This window comes from Lupinus angustifolius, chromosome LG08, assembly GCF_001865875.1.
Source record: "Lupinus angustifolius cultivar Tanjil chromosome LG08, LupAngTanjil_v1.0, whole genome shotgun sequence".
Classification (NCBI taxonomy): Eukaryota; Viridiplantae; Streptophyta; class Magnoliopsida; order Fabales; family Fabaceae; genus Lupinus; species Lupinus angustifolius.
This window is the reverse complement of record NC_032016.1, coordinates 17,831,669-17,856,637: the sequence shown is the minus strand read 5'-3', so window position 1 is coordinate 17,856,637 and position 24,969 is coordinate 17,831,669. Positions and strand designations below refer to the sequence as shown.

At 31.3% G+C, this 24,969-nt stretch overlaps 2 protein-coding genes across 3 annotated transcripts; one reads left to right on the top strand and one right to left on the bottom strand.

Annotated features, from left to right (window-relative positions):
• LOC109355055 (SKP1-interacting partner 15) lies at positions 4,352-5,936 on the bottom strand. Its single transcript, XM_019597968.1, has one exon. It carries the CDS (start codon positions 5,780-5,782, stop codon positions 4,598-4,600), a length of 1,185 nt encoding a protein of 394 aa, XP_019453513.1. The 5' UTR covers positions 5,783-5,936; the 3' UTR covers positions 4,352-4,597.
• Positions 13,661-17,148, top strand: LOC109354990. Of its 2 annotated transcripts, XM_019597859.1 has the most exons (3): positions 13,661-14,128; positions 14,207-15,588; positions 16,795-17,148. In XM_019597859.1, exon 2 carries the CDS (start codon positions 14,257-14,259, stop codon positions 15,586-15,588), a length of 1,332 nt encoding a protein of 443 aa, XP_019453404.1. In that variant the 5' UTR covers positions 13,661-14,128; positions 14,207-14,256; the 3' UTR covers positions 16,795-17,148. The 2 variants fall into 2 exon arrangements, with proteins under 2 accessions (XP_019453404.1, XP_019453403.1); XM_019597858.1 differs by having other exon boundaries at positions 13,661-15,588.

Genomic DNA, 24,969 nt, shown 5'->3' with positions numbered 1-24,969 from the left:
TCAATACAATTTAGATATATTTGCGAGTTAAATTTTGGAGGGGAAGAAAATGAAAGAGAGTTGAGAACCATGAAATATATTTGTGAAATGAAGCATTCTCTTTCCATTCTCCTCCAAAATTCAACTTGTAACCAAATTAGAAGCCACCAAGCACAAGCACAATACAGTGTAACCAGTTACAACGAGATTATTAAGAATTATAATTCTCTGAGAATATGTAAGCATAGATAAGCAACGCAGGTGATTTGAGTTTCCAAAGGTCAGAAACAAACAGCTGTAAGGAATTTATTCCACATGTAAGAAACAAACAACTGTCTTTATTCTCTTTGTTCCATATGTAACTGTTGGTGACTCCAAAAGATAATGGGTAACCGACTGTACAAAACTCCCAATTAGTCAAATCTAAAGATGATAGATGTACACAACCTTACTCTTGTAAATAAAGAGAAAAGGTTGTTTCCGTTACACCAAACTCACCCTCTACACTCCACAAAGATATTGGATTATACCTAAATCCTAATACGCATTTAAATACTATATAATTACATAGCACTTTATTAGTGCAAACAAAACAAATGACTGCATGACACTTCTCAAACTAGATGCTACAAGTCAGATTCAGAATAGCCCAGACTTTTATCTAGTCTATACCATGCTTTTTCCTCTTCAAAGAAAGAGGAACCTGTTTCAGATATTGCTTCAACTAAAAGACCCAGATAACAAACATAGAAAGTGTTCAAATGCACACACCTAAACATCCAAATATAAATTTGAGGAGCAATTGTATTGCAGTAGACAAAAATGCATATTTGATATATCATCTCTTTCCACAGTATTGAGGGCGTGTGGTACATTAGGTACACAAATTGAAATTGAGCAAAGCCAGACCAAAGTTTTAGCATTAAAAAAGATATCTGTTTCAAAAGTTCATAACAAATAGAGAACCAATCTGCTGTCTGTGATTTAAAACTTTTATGCATTTTCCATTTATGTTTCAGATTACTCCACAGCAAGAGTGACACAGAGGCTAGTATTGTAAGGTTATCAATATGGAAAGCAGAAAAGAGTACAGGATGCATCTAGAGACGGAAAAAATCATGGCAATGATGAGAACACAAATATCTGTGTAGGTAAGTTCACAAAACCATTCATGCCTTGGCATCTATCACATGTTATGACTAAAATTGACATTCCTCCACATATATAGCAGTTTAAATCCAAGAAGCTAAACCCAGTTCATGCTTATATTGCTAGGAGTGTTGCTTAATCTTCTCCACCTTTAAAGTCTGAAGAAGTGAAGTTGAAGGAAAACACGACAGATCAGATCAAAGAAACTGAGGAAAGTTTGTTATATTTTGTGCTGCTCTGCTTCATTTAATAAGAGAGTGACCACGAGGTCAGAGGTTCGAATCTTGGAAACAACCTCTCCACTTGCAGGGTAAGACTTCATACATCTACCCTACATAGACCCTACTAAGTGGGAGTCTCGTACACTAGACCGCCCTACTTCATTTTATAAATTAGAACAGCTAACCTATGTCATAAGAACCATGCATAGCCACAAAGACCAAATAGATTCCTACTTCGTTTTTCTACAAATCGTACAGACCTTTCATTGATTCTTTTATATCTTGTGCTAAAATTATAGACCATTGTGCTGAAATTCAGGACTTGGAGAAATAGACTATGTAACTTAAATGCATACTTCTTGGGTACAAGAGCTGAAAGTTCTTGGTATCTAATACACAACAACAACAACAACAACAACAACAACAACAACAACAACAACAACAACAACAACAACAACAACAACAACAACAACAACAACAACAACAACAACAACAACAACAACAACAACAACAACAACAACAACAACAACAACAACAACAACAACAACAACAACAACAACAACAACAACAACAACAACAACAACAACAACAACAACAACAACAACAACAACAACAACAACAACAACAACAACAACAACAACAACAACAACAACAACAACAACAACAACAACAACAACAACAACAACAACAACAACAACAACAACAACAACAACAACAACAACAACAACAACAACAACAACAACAACAACAACAACAACAACAACAACAACAACAACAACAACAACAACAACAACAACAACAACAACAACAACAACAACAACAACAACAACAACAACAACAACAACAACAACAACAACAACAACAACAACAACAACAACAACAACAACAACAACAACAACAACAACAACAACAACAACAACAACAACAACAACAACAACAACAACAACAACAACAACAACAACAACAACAACAACAACAACAACAACAACAACAACAACAACAACAACAACAACAACAACAACAACAACAACAACAACAACAACAACAACAACAACAACAACAACAACAACAACAACAACAACAACAACAACAACAACAACAACAACAACAACAACAACAACAACAACAACAACAACAACAACAACAACAACAACAACAACAACAACAACAACAACAACAACAACAACAACAACAACAACAACAACAACAACAACAACAACAACAACAACAACAACAACAACAACAACAACAACAACAACAACAACAACAACAACAACAACAACAACAACAACAACAACAACAACAACAACAACAACAACAACAACAACAACAACAACAACAACAACAACAACAACAACAACAACAACAACAACAACAACAACAACAACAACAACAACAACAACAACAACAACAACAACAACAACAACAACAACAACAACAACAACAACAACAACAACAACAACAACAACAACAACAACAACAACAACAACAACAACAACAACAACAACAACAACAACAACAACAACAACAACAACAACAACAACAACAACAACAACAACAACAACAACAACAACAACAACAACAACAACAACAACAACAACAACAACAACAACAACAACAACAACAACAACAACAACAACAACAACAACAACAACAACAACAACAACAACAACAACAACAACAACAACAACAACAACAACAACAACAACAACAACAACAACAACAACAACAACAACAACAACAACAACAACAACAACAACAACAACAACAACAACAACAACAACAACAACAACAACAACAACAACAACAACAACAACAACAACAACAACAACAACAACAACAACAACAACAACAACAACAACAACAACAACAACAACAACAACAACAACAACAACAACAACAACAACAACAACAACAACAACAACAACAACAACAACAACAACAACAACAACAACAACAACAACAACAACAACAACAACAACAACAACAACAACAACAACAACAACAACAACAACAACAACAACAACAACAACAACAACAACAACAACAACAACAACAACAACAACAACAACAACAACAACAACAACAACAACAACAACAACAACAACAACAACAACAACAACAACAACAACAACAACAACAACAACAACAACAACAACAACAACAACAACAACAACAACAACAACAACAACAACAACAACAACAACAACAACAACAACAACAACAACAACAACAACAACAACAACAACAACAACAAAAATTTCATGAGAAGAATCTAGTCCTATTATGGAGAAATTACTGGGGACAACCTTTTCCATCAGATCTAGGCATACAAACCCTTCTTCTTACAAAAACTCACCTCTTTCCCTCACAACAAGATTAACTCTGGTTTCTGCACCAGAACCACATCCCATCAACACTTTTCTGTAGAAACCTGGTAGCAAAATCAACTTATCCAATGGATTTACAGTGATTTGAAGTTGGAACTACAAAATCCTACTCGTCTGCCGGCCCTTCTTCACTATTCGAGTTACAATGTATGTTTGTTAAGGCCATGAGGTAGATTATAAGCAATCAACTAGCTTATGTGGCAAAAAATAAGCTACTTGGTTGTTTCGCAAAGAGGCTTATTTAATAAGCAACTAGCTTATAAACCCATATTCGACAAGCTACTTGAGATAGCTTATGACTTATATGCTAGAGGATTATGAATTTCCACCTACAAGCTAGCTTATCAGCTAGTCTTACCAAATAGTTCTATTTCAATCAGCTAGCTTATCAGCTCCTAGTTTTCTAGTCCTAGCTTATATAAGCTTCCAACTGCCTTATAAACTCTTAATTGGCTTATAAGCTAGTTGTGCCAAACAAAGCCATAATCATTGCAAGCATTTGTTTATTATATAGTGTCTTAATGTTTCAATTCTATAGGGAACAGCACATCTCTAATCTAATCTATTAAAGCAAAACCTACTAAATTTAGACAAGAAACAATAAAATGAAAATGAAAGAACAACATAGGAATCACGAGTTTATAGCAAGGTCAAATGTTGCTGCAGTGACTCCTCAATATAAGATTCTACAAATCAATTGAGTAAATTGTATTGGAAAACTAAAGATACAAATACAACACAGATCACAATTCGGCTACTCATACAGTTTAACAAGCAAAACAAACAATGTTCATTAGCATACCATAACCAATTCCAATTTTGAACTCCACAACTGTAATCAAATATCACATAATCAATTCAAGGCAAAGCATTAAGCCTCCCTTCAAACACAAATCCTCGGTACATCCCTTCGCCATTTCCGGGTAAATTATCGATCCATCGCCACTCCTCTCCTCCTCTTTTCACATCACACCGATCCCATAGCGCCAATTTCCCGATCCTCTTCGCCGAGAAGCAAACCCTATCACTGCCACCAAATACCTTGAACTTACTAGACTCTTGGAAACACTGAAAAAACTCCGGCGGCATCCTCCCGGCCTCATCCCACTCCATCAAATCAAGATCAAGCCTGAGGATCAAGATCGTCGAGCACGGCGAGTTCAGCGAGAACGACGACTTCAACCCTCCCACCATCAAAATCCGATTCCCGGTGCCGCGAACTAGCCGCGGCCGCTTCAGGATATCAAACACGTCCCCCCACTCATGCCGCTCCACCCTGCTCCACCTCTGTGCCGGCGCCGACTCCGAAGCGCCGGCGAGGTCGCAGTGGAAGAGCTTCCACTGGCTCCGCCATGGCGAACCAACATTGCAAAGCGCGAAAGTGGAATCTCCGACGAGGACAGGGCTTCGCGGCTTGGAAGGAAGATTCGACGAGAATTTCAACCAGCGGTTAACACCGTCGGAGAAATAAAGAGCAGCGAGTTCAGTTAGAACCATAACTCGGTTCAACGAATTAACCGAGTCAACAAGAACCGAACCGTGTCGAGACCAAGCCGAACCAAGATGTGGTAGAACACGGAATTGCTTGGTTAAAGGGTTACAAGCAACAAGAGACTTTGAATTTGTATTCGTGATTGTGTTAGAGTGAGTTGACTCGGTCGATTTAGGTGACTCGGTCGAGTTGGGTGACTCGGCCCAGAGATATAAGATACCGAGTGAGGAAGCGACTGGGAGAGGAGAATGGAATGGGAGAAATTGAAGGGAGAAGGTGAGCCAGTGGTGAAGGGAGGGGTCAAAGAGGTGGAGGGAGGAAGGGTGGGGGTTGTGGTTGTGATTGCGGTGGTGGGGGAGGCGGAGGGCGAGGAGGTTGAGGGTAGGGTGGGTGGTGGAGTGGAGGTGGAGGAAGGAAGGAGAGGAGAGGAGGTGGTTGAAGAATTTAGAAAGGGAACGGCAGATGATGATCTGGCGGAGGGGGAGGGTGGAGAAGATGTGGTGGAGGGTGTCGTGAGGGAGGAGGTAGATCGGTGAGTCGTCGGAATCCATTTTGGTGGCGGTGGTTGATAAAATGGGATTGGGATTTGGGATTTGGGATGTGACAAGTGTTGTTGCTTTTTTCAACTTTTCAAAGTTGTGGACTATTGATTTTTGAACTTGGGCATCTTTCTTCTCATCTCATATCTGAAGGTGTCACCCTTCCATTTTCCCTTTTTTAGATACTATCCATTTGTTTGCTCTACTACTTTGTAATAGTATTATTTGCCTTATTGCTTAATTACTTACTTCTTTTTTTAACAGCAGAAACGTTATCATCCCATTTTATAAATAAAGAATTAATTATTTTAGTAGTGTGTCTGTGTGTCATTCACATAATGAATCCATTATTTTTTTTTGGTCTTTTCAAAAATTTAACAAAATCTTGTCCTACTAAACCAACATATTGTTAGTATTTACTTCATCTTTAATTACTTATTTGAGTTTGTTGTTTTAAGTGAGATTAGAGGTGTTCAAATCCAGACCGATCCAAAATAAAACCGCAAATTGATCCAAAATAGACCGAAATTGCAAAAACCAAAAGTGTCTGGATTGTATTGGACTTTTTTATTAAAGACTGATTGGTCTGATCCAGTTTTTGGTCCACCTCTTAGATCCAAACCAAATTGAAATTGTTTAAATATATATCCCTTATAAGTATCTTTCATACTTAACCATATGTCTAACTTTGTTCATTTGCCTAAATTGTTGAAGTCTTATATTGTTTTGTTGTTTAAGTCTTATCTTGCTACTTCTACTATTACTATTATTGTTGTTTACTTTATAGTCAATATCTTGCTATATTTTTTGTTTACTTTTAATATTGTTTTAATTTTTTAGTTTAGGTTCAATTTTAATTTTTTATAAAAAAAAAAACTAATCCAAACCGAACCGAAATCACATATAATATTTAGGTCGGATTGGATCGGACATCTTAATATAAACAGTGCAGACCATACTGGACCGCATGTTAATTACGTATTTGGACCAAATATTTTTTGCCCAAAAACCAATCCAAATGGATCGCGACACACCTATGTGAGACAATTTGTTTATAGTTTTTATTCATTAAAGAGCATCTTGTCAAAAAGGATTCATTCCTCACTTCAATACCCTAACTTTAAACATATTCTTTAATTCAATAATCAATATGGTCATATGTCTTCATGATCCTTGAAAAATGAGGGAATACAGGGATTGGTGACATCTTGGATTTTAAGGCAATTGAGAGTATTACAAACTTTGATTGTTGACTATGGGCTGGTTCTTCATAGAGTCAATATAATCTATGCTAAAAAATATACCAATGTTTGTGATTGGTGAGAAAAAAACTTTATTATTATAATTTTAATTTAAATATATATATTTAAATCAATCCCAAATAATAATATATGGAGTGACACACTTATAGAATAACAAATGTGTTACATTAGTGGCCAGGATTTGACTTACATATAGGTGATTTTTCCATATTTGTCCTCTCATGTTGTATAATACCTCAAATGTCTTGGAGCTAATGTCTCAGTTGATTATTTATAGTTGTTTATGAAGTACTATATTCAAGATTTGTCCCTCTGTAAAAACAAATCACATTGTACCAAGGTATTTTGGTCTAAGTAGTAGTTGCACTGATCTCGTACATGTGATGTCCTAAATTCAATCTTCAAGATTATGTATATGTAAAAAATATTTATCATCAAGGTATTGACTTATTAGTGTAAGACTCTACTAAATTCTTAAGATGACCAGAATATCATGAGTTCAATTCTTGTAAATGAGATTTATTAAGAGAAATAATCACACACCTAAAAAAGATTAATTTCTTACCTAATACATTAGAAGCCCCAAAATATTATCGTGTTGATTTAATATTTTTCTTAGTTTGATTACTGACTAGTGTTACTTTGACACTTTGATCATTGTGCCCTTTTTCAACAAAAATAAAATTCATTGTTGAAAATGAGAAAGAAACATAATCCCAGAAGAGAAAACAAAGAGGGTCGCTACCCAATACAATTACACAAGATTGATGACATGAGCTTTGAATTTTTGGAATTCCAAAATATTCAGGTTAGTCAAACCCTAAGATTAATAATTTAGCACCAGTGTGCCTTCTAATCTGAAGGAGAAAGAATTTCCACCATGGGAGCAACATGTAAGCAAGACATTAAGTAAAGATTTTTTTTGATATTACCAAGGCACTCCCTCATTCTCGGGTAAGGAATTAATCTATTTCGGAGTGTATGACATGCTCTTTCCAATAAATGTTACTTTCAGTAATTGAACTCTTAACATTTCAATTATCATAGAGGATCTAGTGAGACCTTACACTACTTGACTAACGTCTTGTTGGTATATTAATTAAAGATTTGTAATGAGAAACTACATTTCACATAGAGATAAAAATGAAAATACTTATCTTTTTTATAACAATGAATTGTGTCACACTCTATGTTACTCTCAGTTTTTGTCTATAAAAAATATATTTAATTTAAAATTCAAAAAATTATATTTTTAATGGATTAGCACTCAATGATACATGGAATGATAGTAACTATGACCCATGTGATATATTCTCTTGAAAGTTAAAACAATTAATTATAGTCATACTTATTAGACATTTAATGTTTCTCCTTAATTAACAGTTTTATTGAAAATAATAACAAAAGTAAAAATAGTCAAAGCTTTTAATATAGGCAAATGAGGAAAAATAATAAATGTTGCATAGAAAATTTAAAATATCTTAAAAAAAGTAATATAAAATTGTTTAAATGATGTCTTATAATATAAGGACTAAAGAGAATATAAAGATAAAAAGAGAGAATGTAAAACTTAAAAAAACATCCCCTTACTAAAGAGATCTAAATTTATAGCCAAGCCCCAAAATGCAATCCCTCCCAAGAAGTACTCATTGTCTATCTTAAATCAATTTATGTAGATTAAAAAACTACATAAAAGTAGTTTTATTATTATTAAAGTTGTCAAAAAATTTATGAATGTTCAGTTAACTATACATTCTAAAATTTACATCAACAATTTTAGGGTGATGATTGATTGAACTTTTTCATGTTCTATACTACAGTTTGATGTTTCTTGAATTGCATATTATCATTTTTCATGTTCTTTGAGCTATCTGCAGCTCACTAAGTGAGAATGAAACAACAAATTTGAGATTTTTAGTTGACCATTTTCCTTCAAACGTTAATTTCTGTAACTTTAAAAGGGAAATTACATGATTTTTGAACCCAAACTTCCCTCTTTCTTCACTTTAGATTTATGAGGAGGCTTAGGTTTGTAGTTTTACTCCATAAGGTGAAGACTAATGATATTCATCAATGTGAAGAATATTGTATAAATTACTCTTATTCTAGTTGATGGAGTCTTTTTTTCGAGAAAACAACAATTCAAATTATTTATTTAGGTTGTTGTAAAGAGATTTGGGTAGAGAGGTATATATATGTGTTATGTAAACTTAATAATTTACATTCATAAACACAATTTTTTATTCTTAATCTATAGTAGTTGTTGCATTTTGCTCCCAAAGACACAACTACAAATAGGTCGAACCTCGTTGACAATTTCTTGTGTGTTATTATCTCTTATCATTATTCTCTTTAATATTTGATTGTTTGTTTGTTCCAATAATAAATATTATATATTTGAGAAAAACTCTACAATTCAAATACACGGGATCAAATCAAGGAATACATTATAAAACATTAATATATTATCACATATTCACAAAATCATATAAAGAGATTATAATAATTAAAGCATATGATGAAATAACCAACATAGAGGCATGGATGTATCAATTAAGCATCCAAACACAACTCATTATCATGAATAGATAATATCTTCAAAATTTAGTGGAATCATGTCTTATACTATACAAAATAAATACAATACAAAAGCATAAAATATAATTCTTAATCAATAATTTGAAGTGATAAATATTAATCACATAAATAATATTGTTGATGTTGAATCTCAATAAATTAAACTTTAGTTCATCATAAAGTTTAAAATATTTGTTTATACAGAATTATTATTAACTCATTATATGTGAGGACTTCAAATAACAAATAACATATCAAAAAGTTTGCAATAAATAACAAAATAATAACATAAATTATTATGTAAAACAACTTAGTCTCTTGAATAATGAAAATTTTATTATAACAAAAATAGTATAAATTATTAACATAAATATGAGATCTAAATAATGGAAGAAAATAAAGAACATATTGCTCCTTAAAAAAATCATAACTAATCTCAAAGTTCAACAAAATATAATTATAGCATGTAAGTCCATAATTAATATCTTTATTGCTCCTTAAATGATCAAAATTATTTCAAAGTTTAAATGAAACATAATCAAAGCATTTAAATCCATAATCAACCAAATTATCGTTATTACTATAAGAGAATGCATAGAGTCGGATTTTTTTAGGGCAAAAATATCCCTTTGTGATAAAAATGTCATAATTTCAAGATGTATTTATTCATAATATCATCAATCCATTAAATTAATAATAAGATCATTTCAAATAACATGCATGTAATTTTTATAAGAATAAACTAATAATTATGAAAACCCTTATACATTTACTAAATATGTAACTGAAAATAAAATAAAAGTATGTGAATTCAATTCTAACAAAACATATTTGAAAGTATTTATGTTGCTGAGTAAGTGAAAAGTAAAAAATGTAGGGAGTTGTATATTTAAAATAAGTGTAAAATGTGTGCACTGACATTGTAAAGATTTATGTACAGTTAGTGTATTATCTACTATTCATTTACAATACTTTTACTTAAAAGTCAATGATGACTAAAAATCAATGGTGGATGATGTAGTGACAGTGTAAAAATCCTTTATACTGTTGGTGTATATATATTTTTTCCATTTAAAATACTATCAATTGGTTATTAGAGAAGAGATTAAGTTAAGGTTAGGGACAAATACTTACATAGTGACTGAAGATAGAATGAATAGAAATTCTTGCATCCTCAAGATGTGAATAATGGAACGTGAGACAGTTTTATAAAATGTATTTACGAATTCTAAAATCAAATTCAACATTAACATTATGTAACTAAGAAATATGTTCTATGCCAGTTATCAAATGTTTACAAACATTAAAAGTGAGGATAATAAACTTCCATTAATGATAATATGTAATTATTTCCTACACATTCTTCACATGTTTTTTCTCTTTATATAATGACAAAAATAAAAGAGATCCAAAGTTGCTATTACCAAACATTTTATTATATCAAAAAATAGCGTAAATGATTATCATAGATATAAGATCTAAATAAATGAAGAAACATAATTATAATATTTAATTTCATAATCAATAGTTTATTTCTCCTAAAATAATTAAAATCATTTTAAAGTTTAAATGAAACATAATCATGATATTTAAGTCTATAAACAAATTGAATGTTAACTGAAATAGAAAAGTTATTTATAATTTGACATTTTATCACTAAGCTAACATTTTCAAACAATAAAAGTGAGTACATGAAATTTGTAACTATATCAAAATAATAAAATTTCATTAATGATACCATGTAATTGCTTCTCACCCATGAATTCTTCACACTTCTTTTTTTCTTTTTACGGAATGACAACAATAAAAGGGACACAAATGTCCTATTCATAAGAGCCTAGATCCAATCTCTATCACTTTCATTTGATAAATGATTCAAGAACCCAAACAAAATAAAATAGAGATAAACTATCAACATTCAAAAGATTAAGCTTTCCTTATCAAAGAAAAAATGGAAAGATAAAAATCAAATATAAAAATTGTAATATAAGAAACCAAAGATAAAAATGGAGACTTTTTGAAATCCTATTAAAAATTAGGTACCAAAATGCAAAAAAAAATGATTATTTACCAAGTGCTTACCATTTTTCTCATTTCAGTGAGTTTACAATACCAAATACGATTTTGTGAGGAAGGACACCCAAGACACAAAATGAAATAGAATTATGGGAAATAATAGAACTTAAACAAATTGTAATATAAAATGATTTGTGAGGAAAGAAACTGAAAAAACAAAATGAAATAGAATTAGAGGAAATAATAGAGTTTCAAATTTTGCAATATAAGAAATAAAAAATAAAAATCGAAACTTTTGAAAATTCGATTAAATATCAGACACCAAAAATGAGAAAAATGATTATTTGTTCAGTGCTTACCATTTTTCTCATTTCAGATAAAATTTACAATAGGAAGGACAACTTTGTAAGGAAAAACACTAAAGATATAAAATAAAATTGAATTAGGGAAAATAAGAATACTTAAAAAAATAATAATATAAGAAACCACGTATAAATGTTGGAACCTTTTGAAATAATTATTAAACATGAGACACTAAAAAGTGGAAAAATGATTATTTGCTTAATGATTATCATTTCTTCTCGATGAAATTATTTTATTTTATCTAATTTGTCTGCTATGATTAAAATATCCCTACTACAACCTATTTTGGTAATAACCATAACCCCTCCGATTCATACATAGATATTAGATTAATTTGATTCAAATCATTCCTTTGTTATATCCAATTCTTTTTTATTAGATTTAGTCCATCTGTAATTTTTGTAATATCAAAATACTTTCTAGAAAGTTTTAGAAGTTACTCTTGAAAAAATGTAGATGAAATATATAATTTAAATAGTGAAAAATTAACTATAAAGCTGTGATTAGGTAGGTAACTTTATTTAAATTATGACGTTAGATTTTATTGTCAAACTATCACATTCACTTTTTTATTTAAAAAATTATATATTTTACTTTTAAATATTTTTTAATTATAACTATATAATAATTGATATTATTTTCATAAAAGAATATTTGAATATCATAGATAATCAATAATAAATTATTTTTATAATATATTAATTAATTTACTATAAGATTATATTATGAAATTTAAGTATAAATATAATCATTAATAGTGAATATTATTATATATGTAAATAAATTGAGTATGATTTTAATTTTGAATATTTATATTTTTTAATTAAAAATGAGTATAAGAGGTACTCATGTCCATAAGTCCATTACAATGCTAATATGCTTATATATGAAGAAATACAAGTCATTAGAAATATTTGATCATCTAAAAGGTAAAATACATATTTTTAAAATGTTTTGGGTTAAATTTCACATAACTCAAATATTAAATCCCCAATAATAAATAAGCATTTTTTTTATTTTGTTGGGTAGATCCTTGTTTTAATATTATTTCGGTTCTTTACCTAATTTTTATTTTCAATTTAATCATCAAACAGAATAAATTGTTAATTTAGTCATTCTTAAGTTTCAATTTGGTCCTATAATAGAATAAAATGTCAATTTATTTCATCTTTGTATATCAATTTCACCATTCTATCACAAATGTTAATTAAATTTATATTAGAATACCAATAATTTGTCGCATATTAATTTTTTACTATCAAAATATGCATTTCTTCATTGTAAGATAAAACTTGAATCTATTTTGGATTAAATCTAATTAACATTATTAAGATAGAAGAATGAAATTGACAAATCTTATCAATATAAAAAAATTAAATTGCCATTTTACTTGTTAGAAGACAAAATTAAAAATTAAAAATTAAAAAAATAAGATAAAATGCAAAAACAATGTTTTAGACTAATATAAAAGAATAAAACTTATATGGTAGCCATTAAACATTTATAGATTATCTCAGAATCTATTTAAGAAAAGTTTTAATTATTTGAATAATAATAATAAAATTACTTGTACAGTCTCACCTGATCTGTTCATACGTTGAACTGACCCAGTTACAGTTTTTTCACGTTTTCACTTGACACATGGATTGTGTATATAGAACACTGTAACAAAATTTCATAGGAACGTGTTCACAACAAACCCCACCTTTGTATTTTGTGTGTGTCTAACACAGTTTTTTCTTTTCCCCTTTTCTTTGGGTTTAAACTTTTCAGTTTTCACTCTTTCTGAGTTGCACAGGATGTGTTTCACGTGAACTTTATGCCTGTATTCTCGGCTTTGATTTCCAGAAAAGGTTCAATTTTTGTTTCTGGGGTTGTGAGAATCTGTGCAAATTTTCATCTAGCTAAGCTTAAACACTCAAGAGTTACAGAATAGACTCTTTTTTATTGGTTTTTGTTTTTCTGAACTTTTCAGATAAAAAGCTTTTCTTGGGCTTTTTCAGCTTGTGTTATTGAGTTGTGATTTTTTGTTATCTGAAATGTTTTTGGAGAAGGGTTCTAGTTTGATTTTGGTTTTTTTTTTTACTTTGAAATATAGAGGGATAATAGGTGGAGATTGAAATAGGTCTTGGGTGATTGAATAGACATGGGCTTTGAATGATTTCAACCTTTAAATTTGGTGATAAGAATTTGAAGATGTTTATGGGGTAGGGTTTAAGGAGGAATAGATTCATTAGTTTGATCTGAATTGTTTGTTTGTGAGAAACAATGGAAGGGGATTTATCACAGGGAGGTATAATTCAAGGTGCGACATCCTTTGGTAGTTTTGACTTACCTGAACCAATGCAGGTTCATCCTTTAGGGCAGCATCCACATATGATGAACCAGCACCAAGCTCATCCCTGTGGTGGGTCTTTAGTGCATCCCTCAATTCATGAGGGCTTTCCGTTTACAACGGGAACCTTGCATAGCTGTGATCAGACGATGTCGGTGGCAGAGTTTAGCAAGGGGGGTATAAGCAAAAACTCAGCGAGTGATGAAGACGAGCCAAGCTTTAATGAGGACAGTGGTGAAGGTCATCATGAAGCGGCTGGAGGGAAAAATGGGTCCCCTTGGCATCGGATGAAGTGGACGGATAAGATGGTGAGGCTTATGATAACAGCTGTTTCTTACATAGGCGAGGATGCAACTTGTGATGGTGGTGGAAGACGGAAATTTGCAGTCTTACAGAGAAAGGGTAAGTGGAAATGTATTTCCAAGGTCATGGCTGAAAGGGGTTATCATGTTTCACCTCAGCAATGCGAGGATAAATTCAACGATCTTAATAAAAGGTATAAAAAGCTCAATGATATGCTTGGGAGAGGAACTTCTTGCCAGGTTGTTGAAAATCCTGCGCTGTTGGATGTAATAGATTACCTTACCGAGAAAGAAAAGGATGATGTTCGAAAAACATTAAGTTCAAAACAACTGTTCTATGAAGAGATGTGTTCTTACCATAATAATAATAGGTTGCATTTACCCCACGATCCTGCATTGCAACGTTCATTGCAGTTAGCTCTCAGAAATAGAGATGATCATGATAATGATGAAATCAGAAGGTCCAATCATGATGAAGATGACCAAGATTTCGAAACTGAAGGTCACGACTTTGAAGAGAATTATGCTTCCCATGGAGATAGTAGAGGAATGTATATGTCATTAGGCGGAGCTATGAAGAAATTGAAACAAGGCCAAGGCCAAGATGATGCTACTACTTTCGGGAATTCTTTTAATTGTCAGGAGCACAACAAAAGCTCGCACGCCCATGGACAGATGGTCCAGTCTGACATGAATCAAGCTTTACCCGAAAGCATGAGAGCAGCTTGGTTACAACAAAAGCGATGGATTGAATATCGCTCACTTCAGTTAGAAGAACAAAAGCTACAAATTCAGGCTGAGATGTTGGAACTAGAGAAACAAAGATACAAGTGGCAGAAGTTCAGTCACAAAAAAGACCGGCAGTTGGAGAAGATGAAAATGGAGAATGAAAGAATGACGATTGAAAATGAACGTCTTGCTTTAGATCTGAAGCGAAAGGAAATGGAAGCTGGCTTTGATTAGGTTGGTAGTTTTCCGAGCTTTCTAGTAATTACATTACATTTATGGTGCTCCATTTTTTTTCTGTCTTCGGTAACCTGCGGCTTCTTTAGTTGAAAGTATAAATTTTATTTGTGGTGGAATTAGGAAACAATTAACCTGTCTCCCCCTCCTCCACTTGTACTGTTTATTTTTAGGAGTTTGCAATTCCAGCATGCGATGCAGAACGGTTACCGGTTAGATTAGGTTGTACTACAGCTCTGTTGCGTATGTTTAAATACCGAGTGGCTGAAGTCCCCTTTAATCTTTTATTTGGGAATATTGAATTTCTAACATTATATGCTGTCTGTGATGACCTGATAAAGGTCAACTGTATATTTATATTCCTGTTATTTTATATTTCAAATCTTGAAATCATTGATATACTGAGCTTTATGCAACAACCCAACTTAATGCATGTCATCATTATTAGTTTTACTAAGCACTGCTGTCCAAATAAAAGACTTGGCCTTAAAGGAAGTTCAGACTTCCAAACGGGCCGATCAAGAAGTAGAAGGAAACTAGCTCTATTCCTTTTATTCGGGTTAGAAGACAAATGTACAAACACAAGGGGTGAGTTCCAAAGGAAAGGCCCCAAGTCCATTTACCGTTGGAGCATCGCTCTTAGACACCGAATTACCAAGACTTATAACAATCTTCCTTATCACGATAATTATGTGCCTCCCAACTCATGTGATGATCATGTCTCTTATCTCTAACACTCGATCAAAGATAGTCCGTCGTATTCTTTTCTACTGTATGAGCAACTCCGACAGGATACAGAACAAAGACAAGTAGAAACTAGAGTTGTAGAGATAAACCTGTAGAAGGGTAATCTGTAATTTGACCTCGAAACATATGATAGTAAGGATGCATTTTTGTTGATCAAGTAATTTTTGTCACTATATTTTCAAATTTTCAGTGTTATCTTCGAAAACAAATACAGCTATTTCTGTTAAAGTACATTTTTCTTGGGTTATTTAGCTTTATCAGTATTCACCTTCCATGATTTATCACTCTTTCCTTTAATAGGGATAGATTCTTTCTTGAAAAGATCCTTTAGAAGTCCAAAGTTGCTTCTAAATCTAGTATTTGAACTGAGACCACGGTTCATAATAACAACATATTGCAGATTCTTAGACCTAAAATTGCTTTATCTCCTAATGGTTGTGTGCTGTGTTTCTTATACAGAAAGGCTGCACTTCACATGCCCGGAAGTGAGTGTGATTTGGAGCAGGAATCTTAGATGTGTCATCTGGGAGTAGGATGATGAAGTTTTATGGCATTGTGCATTAAATGCTGTTCTTTGAATTAGAGGGACCAGTCAGATTTTAAGGCGAAACTTCGATCCCAGGATATGCTATGGTGAAACCTGTTTTCATGGCTTCTCTTGTAGTCTGTATTCTAATTCCTCCCAACAGAACTTCTTGGTAGATGTGCATAGAGATTGTAGAGTTCTTGTGTTATGCAAAGGGATTGAGCAGCTTTTTTTCTGTTTGCTTTGCTACTTATTTAACCCCTAAATGAATTCTTCATTTCTCTCAAGTAAGAAGTTTATTAGAGAACACATAAATTGCCAGTTAGAGAAAACATGCATTTCTTGTATGATTTTTCCCCTCTCAAGATTATTTATTCCGTGAATTGAAATGAATATTGCTATTAACAATAACAACTAAGTCTTTATCACACTAGGTGGGAGTCGGTTACGTGGATTGAACAACGCCATAATGCGCTATGATAAATCATGTTCATTGCTAAAACGTTAATCTCTAATAGAGTGCTGCTCATAGAGTAGCCAAAATACCCCTGTTAATATATTAAACATGATGGATTCACTTCCTTGAAGCTAAGCTTTTGAGATGATTGGTTCATGAAGATACTACAGAGGATTGTCTTAAAATCTATAATGTAGAAAACTCTAAGCCCAAGAATCTACACTGGATTGGTAGTCCACTCCAGAGATTGATAGTGTTTTCATTTGGTGCTAGAAATAATAGTGACATATTACTAATAACTCAATCTGTCAAACTGAAATGGTATTTTCAAGGACTGTAGTTAGATGGTTCTACTATGGCTCTCCTAAAATGAAAAGACTTCACTAAGTTTTAAAGTTCTTGAAAATCTTTGGCCTGAACCATCCAAGAATGCTCTCGACTTTCACCTTGACGAAGATAGCAGGGTGGATAGTATTGCTAGGCATCCAACACTTAGTTAAGTGTATGTTAAGGGAGGAAGCAAGCTCCTCAATGTGCTTGCTGCTGCATCTGTCATTTTCTTCTTCTTTCATTTCCACTGTTTATAGATCCACTCCAGGCAAGATTTTTGATTGAGAAATAGGTTTTGTCGCCTATGTTTATCATGAGTTTATTATCTGACCTATATTTATTAGGCCGGACTAGACATTTTCGTAAACATTTTTTTCAAAAAAACTATTTAATCTGATATATCAGACTTTATATTATAGAAAAAGTTTTTTAAGTTTAACGGATCGACCTATTTAATTATATTTTATAATAATATATATATTATATTATTTTAATATAAGTAATATTATCATACATGTAATTTTAATATAAAAATATTGACAAAAATGTAATATAATTGTTAGGGTTAGATGATCATAGTCAAAAAATATGTCTATTAGTCTATTTAAATATAAGTATGTTAGACTATATCAAGATTTTATAGTATAATAAGTATTTAAATAAAGTAATAGTTAATGCTGGCCTTTTAAATATTTGAGACATAAACTTTGATTTTTTTTAAAGAGGTAAGCAAGTCTTACCTAAATTCCTATATATTATATACGCTGGATTTTTTTTAACGTAAAGCACCTTATCTTTCCACCCTTAAATGTAATCTGGAAGCATATAAAGATAGTTAATTCGAAATTGTTATTAGGTTATAGTCTCTTTTGAACATCATGTCTCAACAATATGCGTGGTTAATTAGCCAATGCTTTAGAGTATACGTCTTTTGTTCCCAATAATATCAATATGTTGGTCTAGTGGTATAAGACTCCACTAAATCCTCAGAATGATAAGAATGGGAGAATATTCTTGATAGTACAAAAAAAGATAATCATTACTTCATCTTGAAGAAAATAGGGATTGAAATGGACAAGAATAAGAAAATCCATGATAAAATTTCTTAAATATAATAACTTTAATTACATTTACCTTTTTCATTAAGTGTGAGAAATTCATCATTTTTAGAAGAGATTTTGCTTCAGTACTTTCCTTCCCCCCTCTAATTTCCTAAGTATGACTTGGGTAACTTGTAGATTTCTTTTTGTTGATTATTTGACTAATATTTTGATTGAGAAATATTGTTTTATTACAACAATCATTGTTTTTTTTAGAGGACAACAATCAATGTTTATTGAGAGGACACCAATTATTGTTAAATAGTGCTCTTCAGCAGTAAAAATAAATATCAAAATACATTCAATCCCATTTCCAATTTGTCAATTGAGAATTTGAGATTGCTTTCTCCCAACTAATTTTATTAAAATCTCGATTGATTGACAAGTTTATCATTTCAAGCAATAATTGATAGATAAGGTTGTCCTTTAGCAATAAAACAAAAATAATCTATCATATATATCATATATCATATATATATATACACTATACTATACCTGATCCCCTACAAAGTTTGAACTGAATTTGGTTTTTGTTGACTAATTTGCTTTAGATTGATTGAAAAATATTATATATACATCATTAAATCAATAATTGTTTGGTATGGTGGTTTTTTCGTAATAAAACTATACTGTTTCAAAGTACACTTGATTTCAAAAATTGTTTGGCATGCTACTCTTTCAAGATTTACTAGTACTTTGTGCACTGGGTGAATCAGTTACTAGCTAATAGGGAGTGAAAAAATCTGAGTAAATATTGTGATTGTTTGAAATAAATAGGTTTAAATGTTGGGCTGGTTTATATAACCATGACCTATCCTGAGATGGCCCAGTACGGCCCAATCAGTCAATTAATTGATTTATTAAATAATTAGTTATAGGCAAATGTTAATGTATTAATACTTTATTTTGTTGTAGGTAAATATTAATATGTTAGTATTTCATTATAGATAAAATTCAAACCTATAACCCCATTCATTCAATTCCTTAAACCCTTCATCCTCTATGTGGAACACCGTAGGCTTGATGTATTTAGTGGGTCATTAGATAGATTATAAGTTAGTCAAATTTGACAAATAACAAGCAATGTTTATAATGTGGCTTATTTATTAAGTTAATTGTTTATAAACTCATATTTAATAAGACACTTGAGGTAACTTCAGACTAATAAACTATAAGTTACTTTATTTTATACTTATATATTTGTTTATTAGGTAATTTTATCCAACAATTTTGCTTCAATCAACTTTTCTGCTTATTTCTTACAAGATTTCAACTACTACCTTATCAATTCCCATTTAACTTTTAAACGTTTAACTAATTTAGTTGTGTCAATTTGAGACAGAGAAGAAGATTTACAGGGAAGAGGAAGAAACGGAAAGAGCGGTGGAGAGTGAAATATTTATATTACATTTTTTCACCATTTTAACTGTGAAATTAAACAAACACAAGTACTAACATAAAGATAAAATATGAAATGATGTGCATGCACGAAACCCATATTCTACAGTGAAAAATATTTTCATTCTTATTTAGATTTCACACATTATTTTATAATTTATTACAACTCCCTATGAAATAAAAACATCTACTTTTTCCCCACAATGTTCTTATTCTTATTTGAGTCTCACAACATCTACGTTTTTACACAACATCTATATCTTTCATCACTTTCATTTGATTAAAAACAACCAAGAAGTATTCTTATTTAAGAAAAAAAATCAGAAAATAAGAATAACATAGTAAAAAACAACGGCAAAATTTTGTAAAAACTACTATTAAGAACTATATTATAGTTGCTCTTACAAAAGATGCATTAGGTAAAACTTAAGCCAAAATTTTGTAACTGTCTATATAGCTTATTAAACTATGGGCAAAATTAAAAATGACTAAAAAGTACATATGATTTTTATATAGTTATTTATTAACTAAATAATTAATAATTAGAGGAATTAACTATATAGATGAATTAAAATCAAAATTTTCAATTATTTATTTTAATATTTTATTTATAATTTTATATATGTAATATTTTATTTATTTCTTTTATTTTAATATTGAGAAAAAATATATTTATTGATAATGTAAGAGTTTTGTACACCAAGTTTTTCCCCGTTCATATTTAATCATTATTGACTCTTTAAAAAAGTAATACAAATGAATATAGATGATATATTGACTGTGTATAAATATTTACAATGACTGTAGAAATATTACACTCTTTAATATATTTTTTTCAATATTTTTTTTCTAAAAATGCAACTAAATTTTATAAGTTTATAATGTGAAATTAATTTAACACTCGTATATTAATCAAATGCGTAATGATTTATACATCACAAAAATTTAAAGTGAAAATAATTTATATATCAAAATAATAATAGAACTTTTGAGTTGTTGGGAGCTAATGTAATTTTTAAATTATTTGAAGAGTTAAATTAGTAAGTGAATGATTATTAGAAGCTACTTTTAATTTTTAAATAACACTTCAAGTAGTATTCTGAAAATTAATATTTAAATTATACAATTTTTTTTTTCAAAATCTACAAACTTATTTCAATTTTTGATGACCAAAATTTTTGTGTAACTTCTTGACTGACTAAAAAATGTTACAGCCTACCTAAATCTACAAGCTTGGGTTGGCAAAAAAGTGTCACAATATACTGTTAACGGTCCAATTAGAGGAAGAAATATTGGCAATTATTCTACACTGCCATTTATCACATAAAAGTTATACAGAGTTGATATATTAATTTAATACATTCACAGTTTTAATTTGCATTCTTGTCGAATATAAACACACCTAGTCTTATTGACCATGGAAGCTGAGTATATCACAAGTTCTCCAATTTTAGTGCAATAGGCTATGCATGGTAGAAATTATTCATGGGTCTTAGAGGGGTTATTGGAGGACCAACGAGGCAATCATAGGTCTATCTATATAGACTACGGACCCTAATATCATATCAAGACAAAGAACTTATTCATAAAATATATCTTTGTGAGATATATCATTGGACACATTTGATAATTTGCTAGCATACCCCTAACAATCCATTACCATCTGTGTTTGTTGGATAAAATTAAAAATTGTTAAATATCTTTTCCACTAATTTCCTTAGTAGTACCTATGACAATTAAATGAGTTAAAACAAAAAAAAAAATGCAGTCAAAATTATATCATACAGGTAAAAACTTCACCATATAATAGTGAAATATTTATATTTCATCAAAATAGCTATTAAGGATTCAAATCTTAACCTAAATTATCACCTATATATTAAATCGTTTTAATAATTAAAATAGTACAGACAATAATAACTAATACCATATCAAAAACACTTCTTAAAAGCTTATATTATGAGGTGGAATTATTAAACTGTTATTATCACGTGGCCTTTTAGATAAAAGTTTATTGGTCTCCGAGAATAACACATATCTAGTTTAATATTTGTTTATCGATATTGACAATGTAAATAATTTTTACAGCATAGATAAACTATTCATTATTTTAATTTAATATTAAGTAACTAATGACCAGTGAAACGTAGATAATGTATAGATAACCTAGATAAAACCTTTACATTCTTTATAAGGTGATGATGTAGGAGGGTTGACTGTGTGTATGGAAGATGAAGTCACTCATGGGAAAGAAACAATATTTTAATATTTTTAGCAATTATTTTTTTAATGTTTTTCAGTACATTTTTATTATCTTTTCAATATTTTTCATTGTCTTTTTAGTATCTTTTCTTTAGTATTTAAACACTTTTGGGATGTAATAAAAAAAGATATTATTTTCATTAATAAAATTTGAGAGTTTTCTCTTTCTCGTTGATTCTAGAGTATATCTATCAGGTTTCTGCTTGCAAACTTGTGTTTATCGTTCTAGGTTTGGCGCTTGCCAAACCCTTTGTGTTTTTGACTGCATCAAGTGGCATCGGAGCAAAATTTCTCCTGTTCTTTTTGTAGCTTGAACAATCATGGGAGATCAACCAGTGACCAGAACAAAACTTCAGGGTTTTACCACGACTTTTACCATGACCCTAACTACTCTTACTAAACAATTAGCGACTTTAAATCAGGTGATGAACAATGCCAACAACGGGAACCAACGAAGAGATAGGGGATGAGAACTGAATAGAGTTCCGCTCTGTGAAAACAATAATCACGCTGTTATTACAGAAGAGATGGTTGACCAAGAAAGTCGGCAGTGTAATCAAGACTACAACATTCACATATGTTCAACTTTAGTAATAGTTTATCTCCTATCAAGCTTGTTAAAACTCTTTTCATTACTCAGACTTTCAATTCACTTATCTTTTTATCGCCTCCACCCGTTTTCACATCACCAAATGTTAGTTCCCTCAAGGAATCTGGATTCATAAACATACATATATCTTTGGGCACATCAAAGCCTAAGGATTCATATGAAGATGTAAAGAAAATATATTCAAATGAAGATTACGCTCTTGTAGATTCAACTCTTGTGCATAATAACTTGAGTGAAATATAGGAAAATACCTATCAAGAGATTTCTGTAAACAATGTTGCAATGAAGCTACCACAACCCTTAAAGTATAGTTGTGGTAGCCCTGGATAAGATCTAACACTTTGTGTTGATGATGCTAACAATCTTTTGAAGTTTCATGGTGATGCAACATCGCATTTACCTATGTTCAGGAAGAAGGCTACGAAACATATTCAGTTGAGGGTGAAGTTTTTCTTCAGAGAACCTATCAGATTGATCAAGAGAGTGAATGTCTATAATGTTATTGGGATGGTTTAATTCCCGACCTCAATCCCCTAATCTGTTGATTTTCAATTCACCTAATGAAGCATGAGTTTTTCATGCCCTATTTCATAAAGCCTTGGACTCATCTATCAATTTTACATAGTTGTTATTGCAATCTATCATCAATAATAATCTCAAAGTGCAAATTGTTGATTCAGGTGCTTTGAGTTCTGAACATGAAAATGAAGATAAAGTGAGAGTTATCAGAGACTCGCCTACACCTAAGTTAATGATATAGGTATGCAATTTTCATGGTTTGTCCCCTTTCCATATGAGGTTTCCACTTGACACTTACAACAAGCAGCAACCATACAATTATGGCACGTTTAAGGTGACTCAAAAGATTAATGACAATGCCTATGTGGTAAATCTCCCAAATATCAAGAATATATACAATACTTTCAACGTTGCTGACAATATATATAAGATTTTATTAATATTGTTATTAATTATATTTTCGAAAATGAATTTCTGGGAATTTTTGGTAAAAAATTAGACGAAACTCTAGAGTTTCGGACCGCTGTCGGGGCCGAATCTCACCCGGTACGGCTCAAAAAGTGGTTTTTGAGTTCCGTAACTCGGAATCGAATTCCAATTGCGTCGTTGGCTTCGTAATTTCATTTCGAGTCAATATAGACCCTGAGTACACCCATACCTATTTTTTAAATATTTTTCACTCGGAATGCCGAAATCCGAAATTCTAATCGAATATTAAGATCGGACGATTTATAATACCCGATTGAGTATTGGTCGATAATACTCGGACATGTTTATCGCACGTATCTGCGAGGCGATCATTTTGCATTGGGATGCGAGATTTGACTTCCATAAAGCAATCTCACATCACTTTCTCAAATATCTCATGAGCTCATCATTAGCCACCCTAGGAGATTTTTTCATCATTGCCTAGAGGAAATCTGATTTCCCTCTTTCCTTAAACCTTCACACTTCACACTTCACTCTCACACTCTCTCATTTGCAAAATTTTCAAGAGAAGGTAAAAATCATCTCTTCATCTTTTCTCTCATTTCTCATTGCTTCTTTCATATTCAATCCTTGATCTCTCAACATTCAACCAATGGATGTTGATGAGATTTAAGTATGTTTTTCATGAGCATGTCAAGAACATATTCAACCGTTGAAAATTTTAAAACGCTTTCTAACTCATTTTTCTCCTCAAAACCGAAAATAATGCTGTTCTTGGACTTATGAAAATATTTTGTTGAAACCATGAACAACTTGTGTTCATGGAGTTATTATGATGTTTTAGTACATGTATTTTGTTGTTTTAGCCAAAGGGGATGATGATGAAATCAAAGGAACCTTTAGGAAGTGTTTTGGAAAAATGAGAATGTATGTATTTCTATTTGTTTTAGCCTTAAACCATGGCTTGAAACAAGTTGGAAAAATAGAAACTTTTGTTAAAAAG

Coding starts and splice junctions, on each gene's coding strand:
- LOC109355055 (XM_019597968.1), bottom strand. CDS start 5,782: ATGGATTCCGACGACTCACCGATCTACCTCCTCCCTCACGACACCCTC.
- LOC109354990 (XM_019597859.1), top strand. CDS start 14,257: ATGGAAGGGGATTTATCACAGGGAGGTATAATTCAAGGTGCGACATCC.